We start from the raw sequence: 20815 nt of genomic DNA on the forward strand, positions 1-20815 counted from the left end.
GTTTGCACATTGAACCCTTTTGTTAATGTTTTAAAGCATGGTTTACAGTTATAACATTTTTCATAAAAGCAATAATTTAAATTAAAAGGTATCTTTTGTATGTTTCCATGGAAGACTCATGTATAGTATTTAAAGTTTTACTAGTATAAGATAAGACATTTAGATAAAGTATTTATATTTTCCTGAGCAACTTGCTCTTTGTTTCATGTGAATGGATGGCTAAAATTTACAGGACTTGTTTATCTGGTGTGGCTCTCTTTCACAGTTAGTTTTACTTCTGGGCAAATGAAGGGATGGAAGTATTTATTCTTTGATTTGTGGCTTAAGGAAGTTATATAGCTTTATCTACATACAACTTCACTAATTTTATTACTTTGTCAATAAAGCATTTAAATCATATGCCAGAATTTAGATAAATCAAGGGTCTAGCTTTGAGAGCCTATGGCACAATTGGCAAGGGGAAGATTCTCTGGCAAGCACCAGTAATCTTAAACTTGACATTTCTCTATCTCCATGACAACTTTGTTTACCTTACATTTCCTGCAACTGAGACTTTCTCCACCATACATTCATTCTGTATTTTGAAACAAACAAACAAAAAAAACAAAACAGATGTTAGCAAAGACAATAAAGTGAGTTTCCCCTGAATATATGCTTTTAGTGGCTCAACTGTAGTACTGACACATGATCTAGGACCTGAGGATAATTCATTGATTTGAAGTGCATCCTCTCAGGATTAAAATGTAAGTTTCAACAAACCAAAAATAGCTTTTCAATACTTAAAACAATAGTATGACATATTAACTAAAAATTAGGATGAAAAATATTAAGCTTACCTGTTTTACTCTAAATGAGCAGAGAACAAAAATAATACAAACCAACATGACTTGTCTCAGGGCCTGTATTAAGTAGATTATCAATCAATTTACCCAATGCATGTTTGGTTGCATCCTCTCACCATCCAATTGACACAGTTTGGGGAAGAGGAAGTAAAAATATGATGATAAATGTAAGTATTAAGTTTCTGCAAAGCATTCTTTTTTTTTTCTTCTCAATGCAGTTTATTCAGGAACCTTGAACAATCTTCTGACCCTGGGGAAAGCCAGCGCACACCTTAAATAGCCTCTGGGTAGCCAACCCCAGAGTGCCACGTGGGCAATGCAGATAGGTCCACATACACGGAAGCAAGCCAGATCCTCAGCCTTAGCCAAATATGGAATTCTTTGTGACAGAGAGCACTCACCATCGGGAAGGTGGAAGGCAGAAACCAGCTCCATCTTTAAGGCGCGGCATTACGCAGCTCTCTACAGTTCCCCCTTTTTGTTTTAGATGCATCAGGCAAGAGTAGAGGTCTGATCTCTGATATTAGAAATAAATTGGGACTTTGTACCGATGTTCATTTAGGTGTCATCCACCCAAAGAGCATCAGACCTGTCCGATACCTTTTTCTCAGAGGCATTCTTATACTGAATGTTTGTTTTACTTTTCTTCTGGAGTTGTTTCGGCTCATTCATTGCCTCTCAATATTTTTCTTCCACTGTTGCAGATACCTCTGAAATTAAGCAGACAAGCACTTCTTCAACTTCAACCAGAAAAAAACATTTTTCTAAAGGTTGTGTCAAGGAATGCAATCATAACTGGAGCATGACTTTCTCTCAAGGAGTTCTGCTGTGCTTTTCAGAAAGGTGGTGTCTAAGAACATTGAACTCTTTAATTTTCATCATGAATAAAACCAAGATGGAGATAGGGATTAATCAACTGGCCCTGATTCAGTACACCCACTAAGGTTTCTCTGTCTATACAGAGGTCCATATCATTTAAAGAAGACTAAGTCAGTGACAGAACAGGAAATTCTTCTTGTCTGGTTCTCATGGGACCATCTCCATCCACATATGATTGACTCCATCTATTTCTTTTGAGGTATTTTGAGATTAACCAGATAACTGTATTTTATCAATATTTTTTGATGAAAACATGAACTATAGTGACAACTCAAATTGTAAAATGTGTGTAAGATGTTTTAATTGCAATATTCTGCAATAAAAGTTACACTGAAAATATAAATACACACCTCTTTCAAAAAACCTGGTTCTAAAAGTGTCTTATATTTATTGAGAGCATCATTCAATGTATTTTGATCATATTAGTTCTTTTCCTCCATCTCCTCCTATATTCTTCTCACCTCTGCTCCCAACTACCTTTACATTCTCTCCAAATGTTTCACAATGAAACAAAGCAAAACAAAACCAAAACTAAGGAGTCCAGTTCATGTTAGATAACTACCCCTGTGTGTGAGGCCTGCTCTGGAGAGTAGTTGATATACCGCATGCCACCCCATCAAAGAAAATGGACTTATCCTCTCTCAGGAGCTTTCAGTTGACAATATCTCCTTGGCAAGGGGTAGGACTTTGAGAACCTTCTCACTAGGATTTTGCTTCGTTTGATCTTGTGCAGATCTTTTGAATTTTGTCATAGTCTCTTGGAGTTTTTATGTGCATATGCCGTGTTGTAGCTTGAAAATTTTGTTTCCTTGAAGCCATCTACTACCTCTGGTTCTTCCAAACTTTCTGCCTTCTATTCCATACAGATCTCTGGGTCTTGAGGGGAGAGGTATGACATAAACATCCTAAGTGAGAGCTGAGAATTCCAAAGTATCTAACATTCACTTTGACAGGTCATAAGTTTCCTTGTTAATTACTCTATACTGCAGGATGAAGCTTCTCTCATAAGGACTGAGTGATCCACTATTTTTACAGATATAGCTGTGTGTCATTAGGAATCTTTTTATTCTTACATTAATGTAGTAGGTTAATAGTAGTATGTTTTCTTTTAGGGCTTATGATTTATCTGCTCTCTGTTTTGTGGCTTCATTGACAATATCAGCCATGGATTCAATCTTATGGAGTGGGCATGAAGTCCAATTTTAAAAGTGGTTGTTTACTTCCATAACATTTGTGCCACAATTGCACCAGTGGTCATAAATTTCAGGCTGGTCATTATAGTTCACATCTGGGTGAGACTGAATATTGCTTTTCTCATCCAGCAATTTCATCTGTAAAAGTAGCTTTTATTCTCCTGTTTTGGTTGTCATCTGAGAAGTTTATTCCCCCTTCTGCTATCTAGGCTTAGTCTTGAAAGCTGATAGCCTCCATACAATCTAACCCAGGCCTAGAATGTTTTCAGTATCTGAGCCTCACTGCTGAATGAGCTCACCCTTTCTTGTTCTTTCTGATTTCTGGACTGGCTGGTTCAGCTCAGCTGTTCTGGCTCAAACTCCTCTCTCAGCTGACTCATTCAATCTGGCATTTCTCTTGGCCTCTGTGTGGCTCTGCTTGGCCTCAACCTAACTCCAGCAATCTGCTGTGATCTCTCTAACTAAGGAGGACACAGAAACAAATGTATTCCATGGCAATTCACTCCTTGGAATCATGTACTGATATTTTTGTAAGATTTTGTTGGAAAAAATAAACACTTGGATGAGTGTACACAGATAAAGGATGTGTGTGAGTATTAATAATACATTTACAGTCTGAGATTTAAATAACACTATAGGGTTAAAACTCACTAGGGTCTTCTGCATTTTGATGTAGCAATCATGAAAGTGGTTGGAGAAAGATGGGGATAACAAGGTAGAGAGAGACAGTTTAAAATTGGATCCTAGAAATTTCCATTTCCCTTAAGGTTTGCTGAAAACCCAGGCTCCATGTTAAAACCCCTTCCTTCACACTGTTACCATCTAACTACCACAATGTGTATGCTGATAACCAGGTCAAAGCAGTCTCTAAAATTAAAATGGGCTTCTCAAAAAAATAGTACAGGAAGTACAGACTGAACAAACCCCTGAAGCTGCATTTAACTTTCCATTTCCCAAGAAATCCCTATACAAAACCAAAAACTTCCTAGGTCATTTTCAGGAACCCGTTTGGTCAAAAGCTCCAGATAATTTTCACAAATTATTGACTCTTAGAAGTGTCTATGAATGTCCTGCCTCTTTCTAGGACAATTTGATAAATCTAAAACCCAGAGAACGAAAGTACCGGGTTGATGAAATTGATGAATTTACCTTATTTCTGTACTCTTAATCTGTCTGTGGGCTAACATAACTAAGACCTCAGACAGGTCATATTATTGTGGCTCTTAGTCTTTTTGTGACTGCAATATACACTGAACACTGACTGGTATTGAAAGCCTAAATTCTAAACTTTCAATTTTAAAACTAGATAGGAGAAAACTAGATAGGAGAGAAAAAACAAGAAAGGAGAGAAAGGAGATGGAAGAGATCCCTGAAAACAATTGCTTTTAGTTCTTGCATTTTTTATGAGCACAACTCCTAATAACCTGGAAACACCCCTGATAGCCAACAACCAACAACCGTGCCTCTTGGGGCCTTAGCATTTGTATACCTTCTGAAATGTTTCCAGAATTACGAATGTTACACAACCACAGAAACTATCTGCCAAAACCACTCCTCTGCTGGATTATAGAGCAAATCATAGTCAGCTTCTGTGGTCAGTCCTAAGCACCCCCACATCCCTATACATGGGTTTGAAATAAAAGCATTTTTTTGTATTTTTTAAAGAAATCAGTGTTCAAAACCTGTCATTACATCACCCACATCTTAATCCTTTTCACCTTTGGCACTCATTACTGTCTGCCGTTGTGTCCAAATCCTGAATTTAGGAAATGATATTAAAGAATAATTTGATGCAATGGAACTAAAACAAAATTTCTAGCGATGCATTTCAGCTTTTGAAAGAAATAAAAATCATAACAGATAAAAAGTGTTCCAGTTAATATTAAAAGTAAAAGTGATCAGGAAAGAGCAGAACTAACAGTGGGAATAAAAGAAAATCTGGGTTGGAATACAAATACATATTATAAATAAAATATATATTATAAACAAAATAAAAAAATTGGGAACTCTGGGGAGTCATGGAATTTGTCTATTATTGATTCCTTGAGGAGCATGTGCCATAGTATTTTCCATTTATACTCAGGAGCTCCTTGGACACTGTGTCCATTTCAGTCCCTGAGACCTGAAACCCTCCCTCAGACTTTGGAGCATTAAGGACACCTGTGTAGCTCTGCATTCCCTAGAACTCAGAAAAGCATAAAGAAGCTTTAAAGAACATTTAATCTTAGACATTAATCCTTTATACTCTGTATAACTTGCAAATATCATAACATCCCAGCAACTACAATTGTATTCTTCAGGGGAGCAGCATTTACATTCTGTTTCTGATAAGTCTGTAAAAAGTCTGATTGCATGCAATGAACTTGTCATTTCCTCCATATTAATTTGGCCCCTCTAACCTGTGCTGAATAGATGATATTCCCTCTGATCTAACCAAATAACCATGGAATGGCATGTAAGTGCAATAAGTAATAGAACATTTGATTGTATTAAGGTTTGCTGAAATCTGATTCTATGTTCAAACTCCAGCTTTTTATTGTATAATGTACACTTTCACTATAGAATTCCAGCTCTGCCTTATTTTGTTTTTTCAAACAAAATTTATTTTATTTTTCTTTTTTAATTTTAATTTTATTAATTACAATATATTAATTTTGTATCCCATCTGTAGCCCTCTCCTTCATCCCCCCAATCCCAACCACCCTTCTTCTTTTTCTCCCTTGCCACTCACTCCCTCAGCCCAATGACAGATGAGGTCCTCCTCCCTTTCTATCTGACCCTAGCACATCAGGTCTTATCAGGACTGGCTGCATTGTCTTCCTCTGTTGTCTGGCAAGGCTACACCACCCCTCATAGGGAGGTGATCAAAAAGCAGGCCACTGAGTTCATGTCAGAGAAGACCCCTGTTCTCCTTACTTGGGACCCACTTGGAGACTGAGCTGCCATGGGCTATATATGTGCAGGAGTTCTAGGTTATCTCCAAGAATGGTCCTTGGCTAGAGTATCAGTCTCAGAAAAGACTCCTGTGCCCAGAAATTTTGTTTCTGCTGCTCACCTTGTCCCCTTTAGATCTTCCATCTTCCCCCTTCTTTCATAAGATTCCCTGCACTCTGCCCAGTTTCGCTATGATTCTCATCATGTACTTTAATGCACTGCTGTGTAGAGTCTTTCAGAGGCCCTCTGTGGTATGCTCCTATTCCCTGTTTTCTCCATCTTCTAAGGTCTATCCCTTTTGCCTTTCAATGAGCATTGATCATCTTACCCAGGGTACTCCTTCTTGCATAGCTTCTTTACATGTGCAGATTTTATAATGTTTATGTTATATTATATGTCCAATATCCACTTATAAGTGAGTATATACCATGTGTATCTTTCTACTTCTGGGATACCTCACTTTGGATGATATTTTCTGGTTCCCACCATTTGCCTGCAAATTTCATGATTTCCTTGTTTTTAATTGTTGAGTAGTATTCCAATGTACCACAATTATTGTATCCATTCCTCATCTGAGGGACATATGGATTTCTTCCAGATTCTGGTTCTTACAAATAAAGTTGCTATAAACTTGGATGAGCAAATGTCCTTGTTGTATACTTGACCATATTGTGTATATATGCTTATGAGTGGTATAGATGGATATTCTCTGAGAAAGCACCAGACTGATTTCAAAGGTGGTTGTACAAGTTTACATTTCAACCAGAAATGGAGGAGAAGTATTTCTAGGTAGTCAAAAAATAAGTTTAGAATACTCTGTTTCTAACATTTGTGACTTTTATCTTGAATTTAAAAACACATACACTGTCGTTTGTAATGAAATATTTCTATTACATTTAACCTTTGTGTATTTCTAAAAACTATCATTTCATCAAATAATTTTGTTTTACATTTTGAACTAAACATTTACCAAGTTTATTGTCAGAACAATCAAATCTCAATTTTGGTATACTTTTTCTTTAGTGATCATGAACAATAATAAATTTTTCTCAAGAAGATAATTTCACACTCACTTTGCTGCTATTATGAGTGCTTTGTTGTTGCTTTTCCATTATCAAATGTATGCTTTAACTATTGGATTCCAGATCTGACTTATGATATGTGTTTTATTAACTAATTTATATACAGATAATACTTCTTTTTAAATATCTATTCTAAAAATAGGATTTTATTGTGCTACAATAATGAATCCTTGGTAGTTTCAAATTTTAATTTTTATCATATATGTGTTTCCTCTGCTTTGAGTATATTTCACAATCTAGTAACTATGACAAAATTGTGCATGCTATTGTATTCAGGACTGAAGTGTTCCTACTTTGTGTATATTGGATATATATATATATATATATATATATATATATATATGCACCTACCATATACATAAAATACAGTAGAAAGATATTTATCAAGGAATATTTCATATCTGGTACTATGGACCCACAAGAAATATTAGGAGGTGGGAAACCATATCACATGAGAAATAACTTGAGGTTCCCATTATCTTAATGTACTTATTGTCAAACAATCTTCTAAATATTTGTGTATGTGTACAAGGAAAAGTAATACTCTCATTCTTACTCAAAGAAGCCTCTCTGTACAGTGATTTGTGATGAAGTTCTTGGCAGCCATCTGTCTCCTATGCTCCTTTCTCCAATGGATTCCACAGATCTTACCATTAGATCCTTCCTGTCTCCACTCGTTGCTTTGTCTCAGGCACCAATTTTAGCATGCACTCCCTGCTAACCCAAGGGATGTTCCTCCCAGGGCAAAAAGCAGGTTAATACAGACCCATAGCACTCCTATTGCTCCTGAGATACAATCCCCTAGAACTTTTCCAACTTTCTAGCAAAAAATGTTTTGTCTCCATTTCCTCTCTGATACCATTTTCTACCGGTCACAAGGACTTCTCCTCCAATTTTCTTTCCTTCAACTCATTCGACTATTCCAGCTCCAACAGGAGGAGGCATTCCCTGTGAACACAGCAGCTGAGCAAGCAAATAAAACAAGTAACACCCATTCACTATACTCTACAAAAATCCAGAAAGAAAACAGAAGCTTGGAAACAAGACACCCACCCAACAAAGACTAACACCCAGGAATCAGTTCCTAGATATCTAATCATGATAAACCTGGTGCCTAGGTGATGGTAAAAAAAAAAAAAAAAAAAAAAAAAAAAAAAAAAAAAAAAAAAACAGAATCAGTAACAACCAAGTCAATATGTCTACAGAAGAACCCAGCTGTCCCATGACAGCAGGCTCTGAATATTCCAATTTAGCTCAAGCACAAGTAAAATACCTTAAAATAAACTAGGTAAAGATGTTAGAGATTCTCAAAGATAAAATTAATCAGTTCCATAAAGAAATCCAGAAAAACATGAACAAAAGTTGGAGGAAATAAATATATCTCTTAAAAAACATAAAACAAACAAATGAAACCCCACAGTCCCTTGAAGGAAAAAAAAAGTCATCAAGACCTGACAACAGAAATACAGTCAATAAAGAAAACACATGGTTGAGGGAATTCTGGAAATTACTTAGGAAGTAAAAAAAAATACAGACTCAGTGAGTATCAATAGAATGCAAAACATGAAAAAGAGAATCTAGTCATTGGACATATGTCAGAGAAAATGAGTCCATCAGTCAAAGAAAATGTTAAATTCAAATACTCCTGAAACAAACAAACAGAAAATCTGGGTCACATTGAAAAGACCATTCCTAAAAATAAAAGGTATAAAAGAAGGAGAAAAAACCCATCCTAAGGGGCTATAATAGGTTTTAAACATAATTAGAGAATAAAATTTTCCTGAGCTAAAGAAGAAGCCTATAAAGGTACATGAAACATAAAAAAACCAAGTGTATAGAACTAAAGAAGATCCTTCATCCCATAATAATAAAAACACTAAACATAAGAACAAAGAAAGAATATTAAAAGCTGCAAGAGAAAATTATAAAATATAATACAAAGACAGACATATTATAAATTCACCTGACATCTCAGTAGAGACTCTCAGTCCAGAAGGGCCTGCCTGTCTCTAAGACATCATAGATGGCAGCACTTACTACTATATCCAGCAATTTAGTCAACAAAAAAGTTGGAAAAATAAAATATTCATAATAAAGTCTAGTTTAGACCACATCAATCTTAAACCTAGGTCTATAAAATGAGAGAGTAGAGAAACTCCAATCTAAGGAGTTAACTACTCTGATGAGAACACAGAAAACCAAAAAGTTCACAAGAAAAGTAAAAGTAGGGATATACCACAGACACACACACACACCTTCACCACCAGATGCAATAGCAGCAGCATACACAAAATAAAAGTAATCAACAGTCATTGGTCACAGATACCTTTCAATATCAGTGGTCCCAATTTCCCAATAGAAAGGAACAAAATAACAGAGTGGATGTGAAAAGACTTTCTATCCTTCTGTTGGGTCCAGGAAAAACACCTCAAAATCGGACATTACCTCAGGGGAAAGGTTTGGAGAAACATTCCAAGGAAATGATCTTAAGAAACCAGCTGTGTAGACATTTTACTATCTAAAAAATAGGCTTCATAGCAAATGTAATCAAAAGAGATGAGTAAAAATACTACATATACTACATACTAATCAAAGTAAAATTCCATCAAGATGACATTTCAATATTTAACATCACTGCTGGAAAGACAAGATGACAAATGTTTTTAAAAGAAACAATACCAAGGTCCTCTATTTTCTTTAGCATCTTTAGGACTATAGATTTTAGTATGTTTATTCTATATTAAATGGCTAATATCCTCTTATAAGTGAGTATATACCATTTGTGTCTTTCTGTGTCTGGGTTACCTTAGTCAGTCTCATCTTTTCTAGTTCATTCCATTTGCCTACAAATTTTATAATTTCCTTGTTTTTAATTGCTGAGTAGTATTCCATTGTGTAAATGTAGTGCACTTTCTGTTTCTAAAGCAGAAATAAATTAGAAACTGAAAAACAGATGAGGAGGCTACAGCTGATGAGTCCACTGAAAATGCATGTCCTTTCTCTGCAAATAGTTCACAATAATTATCTGATTTTGTGTGCTTATGCTATTTTAAAAAGGAAAGATTTTTCACAGCTTAAATACCATATTGACCTTCCAGTCCTGATAGTGAGGGATCTCAGTACTCCACTCTCACTAACGGTCAGGTCATTCAGACAAAACTAACAGATAAATAGTAGATTTTGGTGCTTTAAACCAAAAGGACCTAATCAAGTTATAGATCATTTCACTCAAACATGAAAGAATATACATTCCTTCTAGCACCTTATGAACTTTATCCAAAATTGGCAACATACTCAAAAACCAAGTCAAAGCAAAAACAATAAAAATGAAATAACTCCCTGAATCTTAGAAGACTGCCACTGATTTAAGCTGGACTTCAACAAAAACAGATACAAAAAAATTTGGCAAACTCATAGAAACTGAAGAACTATCACAACTATCTAACTGAATGAGAAAACAAAACAAAACAACAACAACAACAACAAAAACAGCCCTCCAAATTTGGAATACAATGAATGTGGTTTAAAGGGAAAAGTCCACTTCTCTTGGCGCCTACTTTAAAAAGCGAAGATAGTAATGGGAACACAGGCTGTCTCTGACATGCCTGCTCTTTGATCACCTCCCCTTGAGGGGTGACCAACCTTACAAGGCCACAGAGAAGACAATGCAGGAACTCCTGATGAGAACTAATAGACTAGAATCAAAAGGAAGGAAAAGACCTCCCCTACCAGTGGACTTGGGGAGGGGCATGCATGTAGAAGGGGGAAGAAGTTAAGGACTTGGAGGAGAGAAGGGAGGGAGCTACAGGGGGGACACAATGTGAATAAAGTGTAATTAATAAAAAATTAATAAAAAAGTAAGGATATCTTATTCTAAGAACTTAACAGCACACATGAAAGCTCTAGGACAAAAAGTAATCACACCCAAAATGAGCAGATGGCAAAAATAATAAAACTAAGGATGCAAAACAACAAACTAGAAATAAAGAGAACTATACAGAGGATCAATAGGACAAAGAGTTGGTTCTTTGAGAAAATAATAAGATTGACAAATCCTTATCTAAATTTCCTTAAGGTGAATGGAGATCAAAAAATTTAACAAAATCAGAAACAAAAAGTGAGACATATTATAGACACTGAGAAAATCCAGACAATAATAGGAGATAATTTTTAAAAATGCATGTCATAAAATTGGAAAATCTAAAAGTAATGACTAATTTTGTCATTAGGCACTATATAACAAAGTTAAAGCAAGATCAGATAAATAATTTAAATAGACCTTTAACCAATAGCAAAATAGAAGCAGTCAGTAAAATCTCCCAAACAGGAACAGCCCCGGGAAAGTTGGTTTTAGTGAAGGAGTCTCCATGATTTTCAAAGAAGATTTAATGCCAATTCTCTTACAATTATTTAATAAGAAGAAAGAGGAGGAACACTTCCCAATTCATTTTGTGAGGCCACAGTTAGGCATCATTCTAGAGATTCCAGGATGGTTCAATATACAAAAAATTAGCAAATGCAGCACAGCATTTAAACAAAGTAAAAGAAAATAATGAAATGATGATATCATTAAATAGAGAAAAGAACTTTGACAAAATCCAATACACCTTCATGATAAAGTCCTGAAGATATTAGGGAAACAATAAAGACAATTTCTCACAAGCCTATAGGCAACATCAAATCAAATGGAAAGGAACTCAAATAAATTTACTACCCTCAGGAACAAGACTAGTTTGTCTACTCTCTATATGTCTATTCAGTATAGTACTAGACAATTTAGGTAGAATAAGACAACTTAAGAAATTAAAGGGGATAAATTTTGAAAAAAAAGTCAAAGTATTGTTATTTGCAAATAATATGAAAGCATTTATAACTGATACAGAAACTTCCATGAGAGGACTCCTTTAGCTGATCAATACTTTCAGCAATGTGGGTGGATACAAGATTAACTAAAAAAAAAATCAGTAGCCAAAGGAATAAGAACAATATCTTCAGGGATTTGAATAAAAATGCCCCCCTGACACACACACACACACACACACACACACACACACACACACACATAGGGTCATAGATTTGAATGCTTAGTCATCAGGGAATGGCACTACTTGAAAGGATTAGGGGTGTGGACTTGTTGGAGTAGGCAGGACCTTGTTGGAGGAAGTGTGTCACTGGGGGTGGGCTCAGAGTTTTCAAAAACCCAAACCCAGTGTTTCCTCTCTCTCTGCCTGCTTCCTGTGGCTCCAGAAGGATAAGTCTCAGCTGTATTACCAGCACCATGTCTGCCTGCATGCCACCATGATACCCACCATCAGGATAATGGACTGAACCTCTGAACCTGTAAGCAAGCCACAGTCAAATGCTTTAAAAAAATAGGACTTGCCAAGGTCATGGTGTCTCTTCATAGCTATGGAACACTAAGACAATTGCTTCAGGCTGACTGAAGAGATATGAAGACCTTTTCCCCTTGGCCAGACTCTTGGCCTGCTTTGGGGTACTTTTCTCCTTCCCCAGATGAGAAAAGGAAAGGATTCTCTCCAAATCCTATTTCCTGACCCAAAGCCCCTAGTTTGAGCTGAGATTCAGGAGAGGTGCCTCCTCACTGCCGGCCCCAGCTTTGCCAATAAGATTAAGGTTGCATCCCCACCATGCACACTGGGCCCTGTGAGAGACCACCCCACCAGGGCCTATGAAATATGCTTTCTGATTGTTTCCCCAAGGGTCACACTGGCCACACCTCGGAGTTTGGCTCGCAGTTCACTCTAAGTTCTGCCAGCAAAATTATCTTTAATCAATGCTGTTCAGTCTTCGGCTACTCCTGGGGAAACAGTGCTAGGCAGTCTGTTTCACAATCACTTCACATCAGGACCAGAGGAACAGGGTGTAGTGAAAGTTGCACCAGGCTGGGAGATAGGAGCCCTGGACCAGCCTAACAAGGTGGCCTTGGTTTCCCTACCTTTCCTCTTTCAAAGAGTACAGTCAGGTGAGGGTAACAATGTCTGCAATTGTGTTTTACTGAGAAGCTTGATGCCTCAGGGTGAGCTCCTCTTAACCACTTTTATAGATGTGATTCTATAGCTGATGTCATCAAGAGTGACTCTGTCTACACCTCAAATAAGTTTTTTGGGATAGGAAAAAATGAGAGAGAGAGAGAGAGAGAGAGAGAGAGAGAGAGAGAGAGAGAGAGATCAGAAGCTGGGTTAATCATTTTCTCAACTGAGCCATCCAGAGAGTGGAAAGGATTTGCAAAGAATTGGGGAGGGGGCTGGCAGACAGGAGGGGCATAGAGCCTGGGTGCTCTTAGTTCTGCAATTCAAGCCTCCTTGAAACCTGGGACCTTCTAAGTTAAAGCTTTTTTTCAAGCTGAGGTGTGCGTGTGTGTGTGTCCTACAGAGGCTGTAGGACAATCTAGGCTGCCATTCCTTAGGTACTGTCTTGCTTCTTTTCAAGACAGGATGTCTCATCAGTCTAGAGCCCCCTAGTTCATCCAGACTGTAGTGCTAGTAGGTCCCTATCTTTGCCCCACCCCAGTCCTGGCACATAAGCATACACCATAATATCTAAGTTTTTATGTGGGTGCTGGTGATTGATTCGGGTCCTTATGCTTCAGAGTAGTAACTTTACAAACTGAGCCACCTGACCCCTTCGAGCTGGCTTTTAAATATAGACTTGAAGGCTCTGATCAGTCTGCTCCAAATCAAGAGAGCAAATATTAACAGGCCTATGTCCTGCTGGTCTCTATAGCTTTCTGGTCCTGCTCCATAAATCCAGACAGGTTCTGGTCCTCATCTGTGTCTCATGCCATTTTAGACCTCAGTGCAGTGCTTTGGCTACAGTAAGTGTTCCATCAACTCATGTCAGGTTGAAACAGAGGAAAGCCAAAGCCAGCATTTTTCTGTGAGGTGTGTTCCTGGCCAACTGCTTCTCCTTCCCTGAGTAAGGTTGTCCACAACAGATCTGTGACCCCACATAAGGCTGGGAATCAACCCCTGATGCAGCCATCTCACAGCTTTCCATCTTTTATTTTTATTAATCCAACTGGAAAATTGGACTGCACTCCAAGCTGTGCTGCAAAACAGATGCTGGATCTGGGCTCTGGTTTCCTATATAAACACATTGTGATAATATGCATCTACCAGTGAAATGCTCACTGTGGCAGCACTTGGCAGCTCTCCAGAAGAAAGAAAAACAGTGCCAATGCTACCTTTGAGGCTCCTCACTCCCCTTCCTGGCCAGCAGCAGGCTGATTCCCTCCCTTCTGGGTCCCTTTGTCTTCTCCTTCCTCTGGCCAGGAATTTCACTGCTTTTAGAAAGAACACTGGGCTTTACCCTTTTCTCATGTCTTGATCAAGTGCCTTCCTCTGCTCTCCCAACATCCCCTTTGCCAACTCCATCCCAGCACAAGGAGATGCTATGTACTTCAGTTTGTGAAGTGTGTCTGCCTCTTCCAGACCTGACAGGAGGTGGTATACAATGGTCTACAGAATGGCAGAAGAGTTACAGACATCCTCCAGGTTGGCACCTCTGAGAACATACAGTGACCCACAGGAGCACAGAGAGGAGGGGCAAATATTTGAGAGAAGCAAAAATATCACTGAGACATGTGCACCAGCCATAGGGTCAGGTCCTGTCACTGTCTCCTTGCTCATGTTCTGAGTCTCTCTGAACCTCAGCTGCCCATAGTGGGGAGTGAAATTCTTGTCACACTGTGCTCAGGGGAAAAGCTTAAGTGTGAACACAGGATTCAAGTAGCTGCCAGGAAAATTACAACCCCACCTGCTACTGTTTCCGGAAAGGTCTCCCTTTCACCAGCACAATTCAGAATGTGGTGTCTGTGTTCTGAGGCTTCAGAGACATCAGTCACATCACAGAGAGGCATGTAAACACTGTCCCTCACCCAACAGCCTTTGACCTTAAATATATGCCATTAGGTAGTGAGACAGAGCCCACATGTCATTCAGGGAGAATGGGGATGCAGAGCAGGCTCTTCAGTAAAAACAATTGAAGACCAGAAGAGGCTTTAGCCAATAAAGTGGCATCTGTGAGTATGCAGCTTATCTTGTGACCTGTTTTATGTGGACAAAAAAAATGAGTATTTTTAAAATGAAGAAAATCTAGGCTTTTAGTTTAAATTAAACGTAAAAGACAGAAAGTTGACACAACTATGGCAGCTCTGAATGTCAACCTTGGTCCCCAAATATAAACAGAAAATTCTAGAAAAAAAAAACAATTTAGAAATTCTAAACATTTTTACAGCATATTGTTCTAATTATTTTACTTTATTGCTGCTATTGTCAGCCCACTGTGCCTTTATAATTTAGACTTTGTTGTAGGTGTGTGTCTGTGTATGTATAGAGAGGAGGATGACCAATACTATTCCCCATTTACAGCATCAATGGAATGTCTTGAAATGTAACCTTCTGAGTAAGGGAATAAGGAATGATGTCTACTAAGTTTTGTTCTAGAATTTTTACTTTATTCTTTAGTGTTGTTTCCATAGTCCACTTGAATATTTATTTTTCTATATGTGTGGAAAAGCAATTTCAGCGTAGTACTTTTCCAAGTAGGCACCTATAATAACATCAAATATTGGATAACATGCCCCTCATTCTCCACCAATTTGGCCTCTCCTTTGAAATGCCCATCATATGCCCATCATAGACAAGAATTGGCTTCTGTTCTCTCTGCTGTGTTCAAAGCACACATCTCTCTATTCCCATGCCAACCCTACAGTGGTTTAAGTGTTGTATCTCTATTGTGGATTTTGATATCAAATAGAGCAAACCCTTCTTTTTCATAATGTTCTTGGCTGAGCTTGTCCACTTTCTATTCCACATGAACTCTAGAAAACAGCGGTCACAAAAAGTTCAGAACACATCAAATACCTTGTTTCTGAATGTTCCTCCTTTTCCAGTTACTAGTTGGATCCTTTTCCTTCCCACTTCCATTTCCTTTGAGCAGCACAACTGGGTATCAGCAAGTTCCTCACTCCACATTGATAACTGAATGCTGACAACTTTCTTCTGATAAAATTAGAACCATGCAATGAAGCTATTCTCAGAGTCATGAGCAGGAAGCACAAAGCACTACAATCTGGTTAGATTTAATAATTTTTTTAAATATTTACTTTACTGTTAATTGTGTGTATGGTTGTGGATATTTGCACATGTGTGCTGCTGCCTGCAGGGAGCAGAGGTATTGGATGTCCCCTACCACCCTGGTGCTGCAGTTTTAGGCAGCTGTGGATTGCCTGGCATGGATCCTGGGAATTGAACTGGGTCTTCAGCACAGTCTGAACCATCTCTCCAACACCAATCATCTTTCTTCTTATAGAAAAAGAGAGTAGCCTAGCATGGTGGTATCTGTCTTTTATGGGCACTCCAGAGGCAGAGGCAGGCAGATCTCTGTCAGTCCAAAGCTGGTCTATATTGAGAGTTTCAGGTCAGGTAGAGCTATATACTGAGGCACTGTCTTAAAGAAAAAGAAGAAATATTGACTAGAAGTAACCAATGCCTTAGTCCTCAAGCACTTCTGCCTCCCATTACTAGTGAATTATCTGGCTCATAGTCAACACAGCAGGCACCCGTGAGTTTGGATGAGGCCATTTCAAGCACTGAAAAAAATTGTGCTCCATCGTAGTATCGAATTCTCCAGTCCAATTACCTACTACGATGGAGCAGCTGAGAGTGGCCATTGTCACAGTAAATTCTACCAGAGTGGACGCAGGACTAGCCACAGGATTATCATCATGGATTGCTGCAGCCATGAATCATCTGAAGGAATGGGCTGGCATGGGAGCGTTAGCAGGCCTTCTGGTGTTGGTCTCCTTGGTTTGCCTGTGGTATATATGCAAGATTAGAGTCTCACAACAGTGTGATGCAGCCTTGATCATTCAGGCCTTTACAGCCATTGAAGCAGGACATTCTCCCCAAGCATGGTTGGATACCATAAAAAGCTAAAATGTTATGCTCAGGATGCGAGGCTAAGCACTGCACTCAGGGTCAGCCGCTTTGGACCCAGAGAAGAGCATGTCTGGTTGCATGCAGGTTGATGCCCCAGGTCCCGCCTCTGAGAAAAAGGTATCAGACGGGTCTGATGCTCTTTGGGGGGATGACACCTAAACGAACATCGGTACAAAGTCCCAGTTTATTTCTAATATCAGAGATCAGACCTCTACTCTTGCCTGATGCATCTAAAACAAAAAGGGGGAACTGTAGAGAGCTGCGGAATGCTATGCCTTAAAGATGGAGCTGGTTTCTGCCTTCCACCTTCCCGATAGTGAGTGCTCTCTGTCACGAACAATTCCACATTTGGCTAAGGCTGAGGATCTGGCTGACTTCAATGTATGTGGACCTATCTGCATTGCCCACGTGGCATTCCTGGGTTGGCTACCCAGAGGCTATTTAAGCTGTGGGCTGGCTTTCCCCAGGGTCCGAGGATTGTTCAAGGTTTCTGAATAAACTGCATTGAAAAAAAAAAAAAAAAAGAACTCTAAAAAAAAAATTGTGTTTCTGAGCCCTCCAGGCTAAGACCCAGGCTCCAGCCAAGGATACTTCCCAAGGCAAAGACTGTTTTGTGAGGCATCTGCTAAAAGTTAATGAGCCTCTCCTGGAAGCAGCTGGCCTGGTCACATGCTTTCTTACAGGATTGTGTGCCAGATTGTGTGTTCCTTTTTATTAAGACAAACAATGTGCGGCTTCATGGGTTTCCGAATATTTCTTTTTGTCAGTAGGGAGCTTTCTGAGCATCCTCACCAATCAGGTGCCAGAGTCCAGGGCAGGCATGTTTCCTGTCTGATTTCTTTCTTTTACCTAAACTTCTAGCTGGTTGTGGATGTGCTCATATTCATTCTGGAGTTTTCTTAGACAGCCCAGATTTCAAATATTGTTTCCCTCTCTTTTATGATTTTTTTTACTTGCATAAAATATTATATGCTTATTATAAGGAATTTGAACAATATTAAAGGACACAGAGAGAAAAATCTTGAATCTTCAATATAACACCACCCCAAAATAACCACAGCTGGCATGAGAAAACATTATTGTAGATGTCTTTCTTTATGTGCACAAACAAGTAGGTAGATGACTAATAAAGAAAAAGTGGATTATGGATGGATGGCTAGAAGATGCATTGGTGGATAGATGAATAAATGAATGAATGAATGAATGAATGAATGAATGAATGGAAGAAATAATAAATGGATCATAATTTAATGCAATGGTGCTCACCCTTCCTCATGCTGTGACTCTTTAATAGCATTCCTCATGTTGTGGTGACCCCCAAATATAAAATCATTTTGTTGTTACTTTATAACTGTATTTGCTACTGTTATGATTCATAGTATAAATATCTGATATACAGGATATCTGACATGTGACCTCTGAAAGGTTGTTCAATTCCCCAAAGGGGTCTTGACCCACAAGTTGTGTCACTACTTTAATGTGTGCATATATATGGTAAAAATCAATTAATCTTTGATTTAACAGATGAAAAACATCGAGGTAATGGAATTTCTTGACTTTATTTCTTTTCCATAATAAAAGTGTTTATTAGCCAGATATGGTAGTGTGATCCAAACACACAGGAGAATGAAGCAGGATTGGAAGTTTGAAACCAGCCTGGGCTATGTGGTGAGAACTTGTCTCAAATCAAAACAAGAAGAAAATACATTTAAAATACTACTTAGAGACTAAAGCTCATGTTATCTTATTGTAATCCAGTTTTAGGCAATATCAATCAGAAAATTAACACTTCCATAATGTGTCCCACCTCCTCTCTCCCATTTCCCAAATGTCATGTCTAATGCATTTTTTTTCTATTTTTGTCTCATAATGTGAGTCACTGCCAGGGCATGCAGTTGGGATTAAATGGTGCCTATAACATGGATGTGCTGTAAACACCAAAGAATACCAACTGAAAAAAAAGGCCATCTTAAAATGTCTCTTGGTTACACAAGCATAATAATAAATTCGACTATTTAAATGGATCACTGGCCTAGTGTGCCTAATTAACACAAGTCACAGGAATGATTGCATAGAATTGTTTTCAAGTATCAGGAATTTTTTTTTAATGAAATTAAGTGTGCAGGTAACCTGGGCAATCTCAAAAGGTCATACAGTATGATGACATTTGAAATCCAACTCCCCAGAGATCTCTTGGGGGGAATCCCCACTGGAGGTGAGGGCAGACTGACTGAACACTGTGCCAACCATACAGAGAACCCACTCCTCATCAGACTCCTCATGGATGAGAACCTTACATATAGTGAGCATTTAGTCACCCAGGATTCTTATGAAAAACTCACTAGATTCCCAGGTTTAAACACAAGGGGAAAGAGAGTTGGCAAGGAATGATCTGGCTCTCATAGCTAGTGAGGTCTCAACTTCAGAACTTTATAGTAGGTTATAGATTTCATTATGTTTATCATATCTTATAGGTCTATATAAGTGCGTATATCCCATGTTTGTCTTTCTCCTTCTGGGATATTTCACTCAGAATAATCTTTTCTAGATCCCACCATTTGCCTGCAAATTTCATGATTTCCTCCTTTTTGATTGCTGAGTAGTATTCCATTGTATAAAAATACCACAATTTCTGTATCCATTCCACCGTTGATGGACATCTGGGTTGTTTCCAGGTTCTGGCTATTACAAATAGAGCTGCTAGTAACCAATTGGTTTCCCAAAGTGAGGGGAACAAGGACTATTTCTAACAGGAACTCAATGACTGGCTCTTTGGTCTCCCCACCCCTGAAGGGAGGAGCAGTCCTGTTAGGCCACAGAGGAGGGCTTTGCAGCCAGTCCTGAAGATACCTGATAAAACAGGATCATATGAATGGGGAGGGGGTCCCCCCTATCGGTGGACTTGGAAAGGGGCACGGTGGAGATGAGGGAGGGAGGGAGGGACTGGGAGGGAATGAGGGATCGGGACACAGCTGGGATACAGAGTTAATAAAATGTAACTGATAAAAAAAATTAAAAAAAGATTATTTTGAAAAAAAAAGAACTTTATAGTAAGGAACAGAGGCAATGATGACTGTGTGGTTTGGTGGTGTAGGAGGGCTGTTTGATGTGGGGGAGACATGTGTATTTATGAGGGAGCATGTGTCTGTTGATGTACGCACACTTGTGGATATGGATGGAACTGACATTGGGTGGTTTGTTTTGTTAATTGGAAACAGTGTTTCTTAGTAAATATTAGATTAACAAAGTCTGTGAGCCTTCCTCAAGGATCCACCTCTCCCTGCCTCCCCAGTTTTGGAATCACAAGACATAGGCCAATGCACCCAGCTTTAAAAAATCATGGCTTCTGGGGAGTTAAACTCAGGACTCCATGATTGTGTGGCAAGCACTTTAGCACCTTCCTTGGCTGCGACGATATTTACTGTCTGTGTAGCCTTGAGGTAAGCACTCAAACTGTCTGGGTCGTAGTATTCACAGTAAACAAGAGACTAATAAGAGCTTCCTTTGTAAATGGCGTCATTGTCTTCTGACCTCCATAACACTCAAGGCATAGCCAGAGGTTTTGATTGGAACTCAGTCAGGAATCAGCCCCAACTGATGAGTAAAACACCATCTGAAAACAGTAAAGTAAAGTAAAACAGCTTCCTTGACAAAAGACAGAAGGGGAAGACAGCAATTCTGATCATCGTGAACCTTCACCAAGTTCAGGTTTGGAGTGACCAAATACTATTTGTTTGCACAATTCACTCTCAAACTATTATTTGACAGTAGAAGTCACTTCCTCCGGCACTATCAAGAGGGCTAACATCCACACTGCTTTGCTCAAGCTTTCTTCTGCAGCCTGGAGCAAAGTTGAGAGACTAAGTTGCCTCTGTGGACACACCACCTAAAAGGTCAAGGCCAAAGAAGTGTTCCTTAGAAGG

The 20815-nt window shown here is 38.6% G+C and overlaps 1 protein-coding gene across 1 annotated transcript in view; it reads left to right on the forward strand.

The window, feature by feature from the left end:
- The window catches only part of LOC132651152 (cytochrome P450 3A1-like), a 31190-nt gene extending 24270 nt beyond the window's left edge, over positions 1-6920 (forward strand). Inside the window, exon 13 of the mRNA XM_060376427.1 lies at positions 1547-6920. Coding sequence (XP_060232410.1) covers positions 1547-1648 — 102 coding nt within the window. The 3' untranslated portion in view covers positions 1649-6920. The remainder of the gene's footprint in view (positions 1-1546) is intronic.
- Positions 6921-20815: the final 13895 nt, after the last annotated feature.

This window comes from Meriones unguiculatus (genome assembly GCF_030254825.1).
Source record: "Meriones unguiculatus strain TT.TT164.6M chromosome 13 unlocalized genomic scaffold, Bangor_MerUng_6.1 Chr13_unordered_Scaffold_40, whole genome shotgun sequence".
NCBI lineage: Eukaryota > Metazoa > Chordata > Mammalia > Rodentia > Muridae > Meriones > Meriones unguiculatus.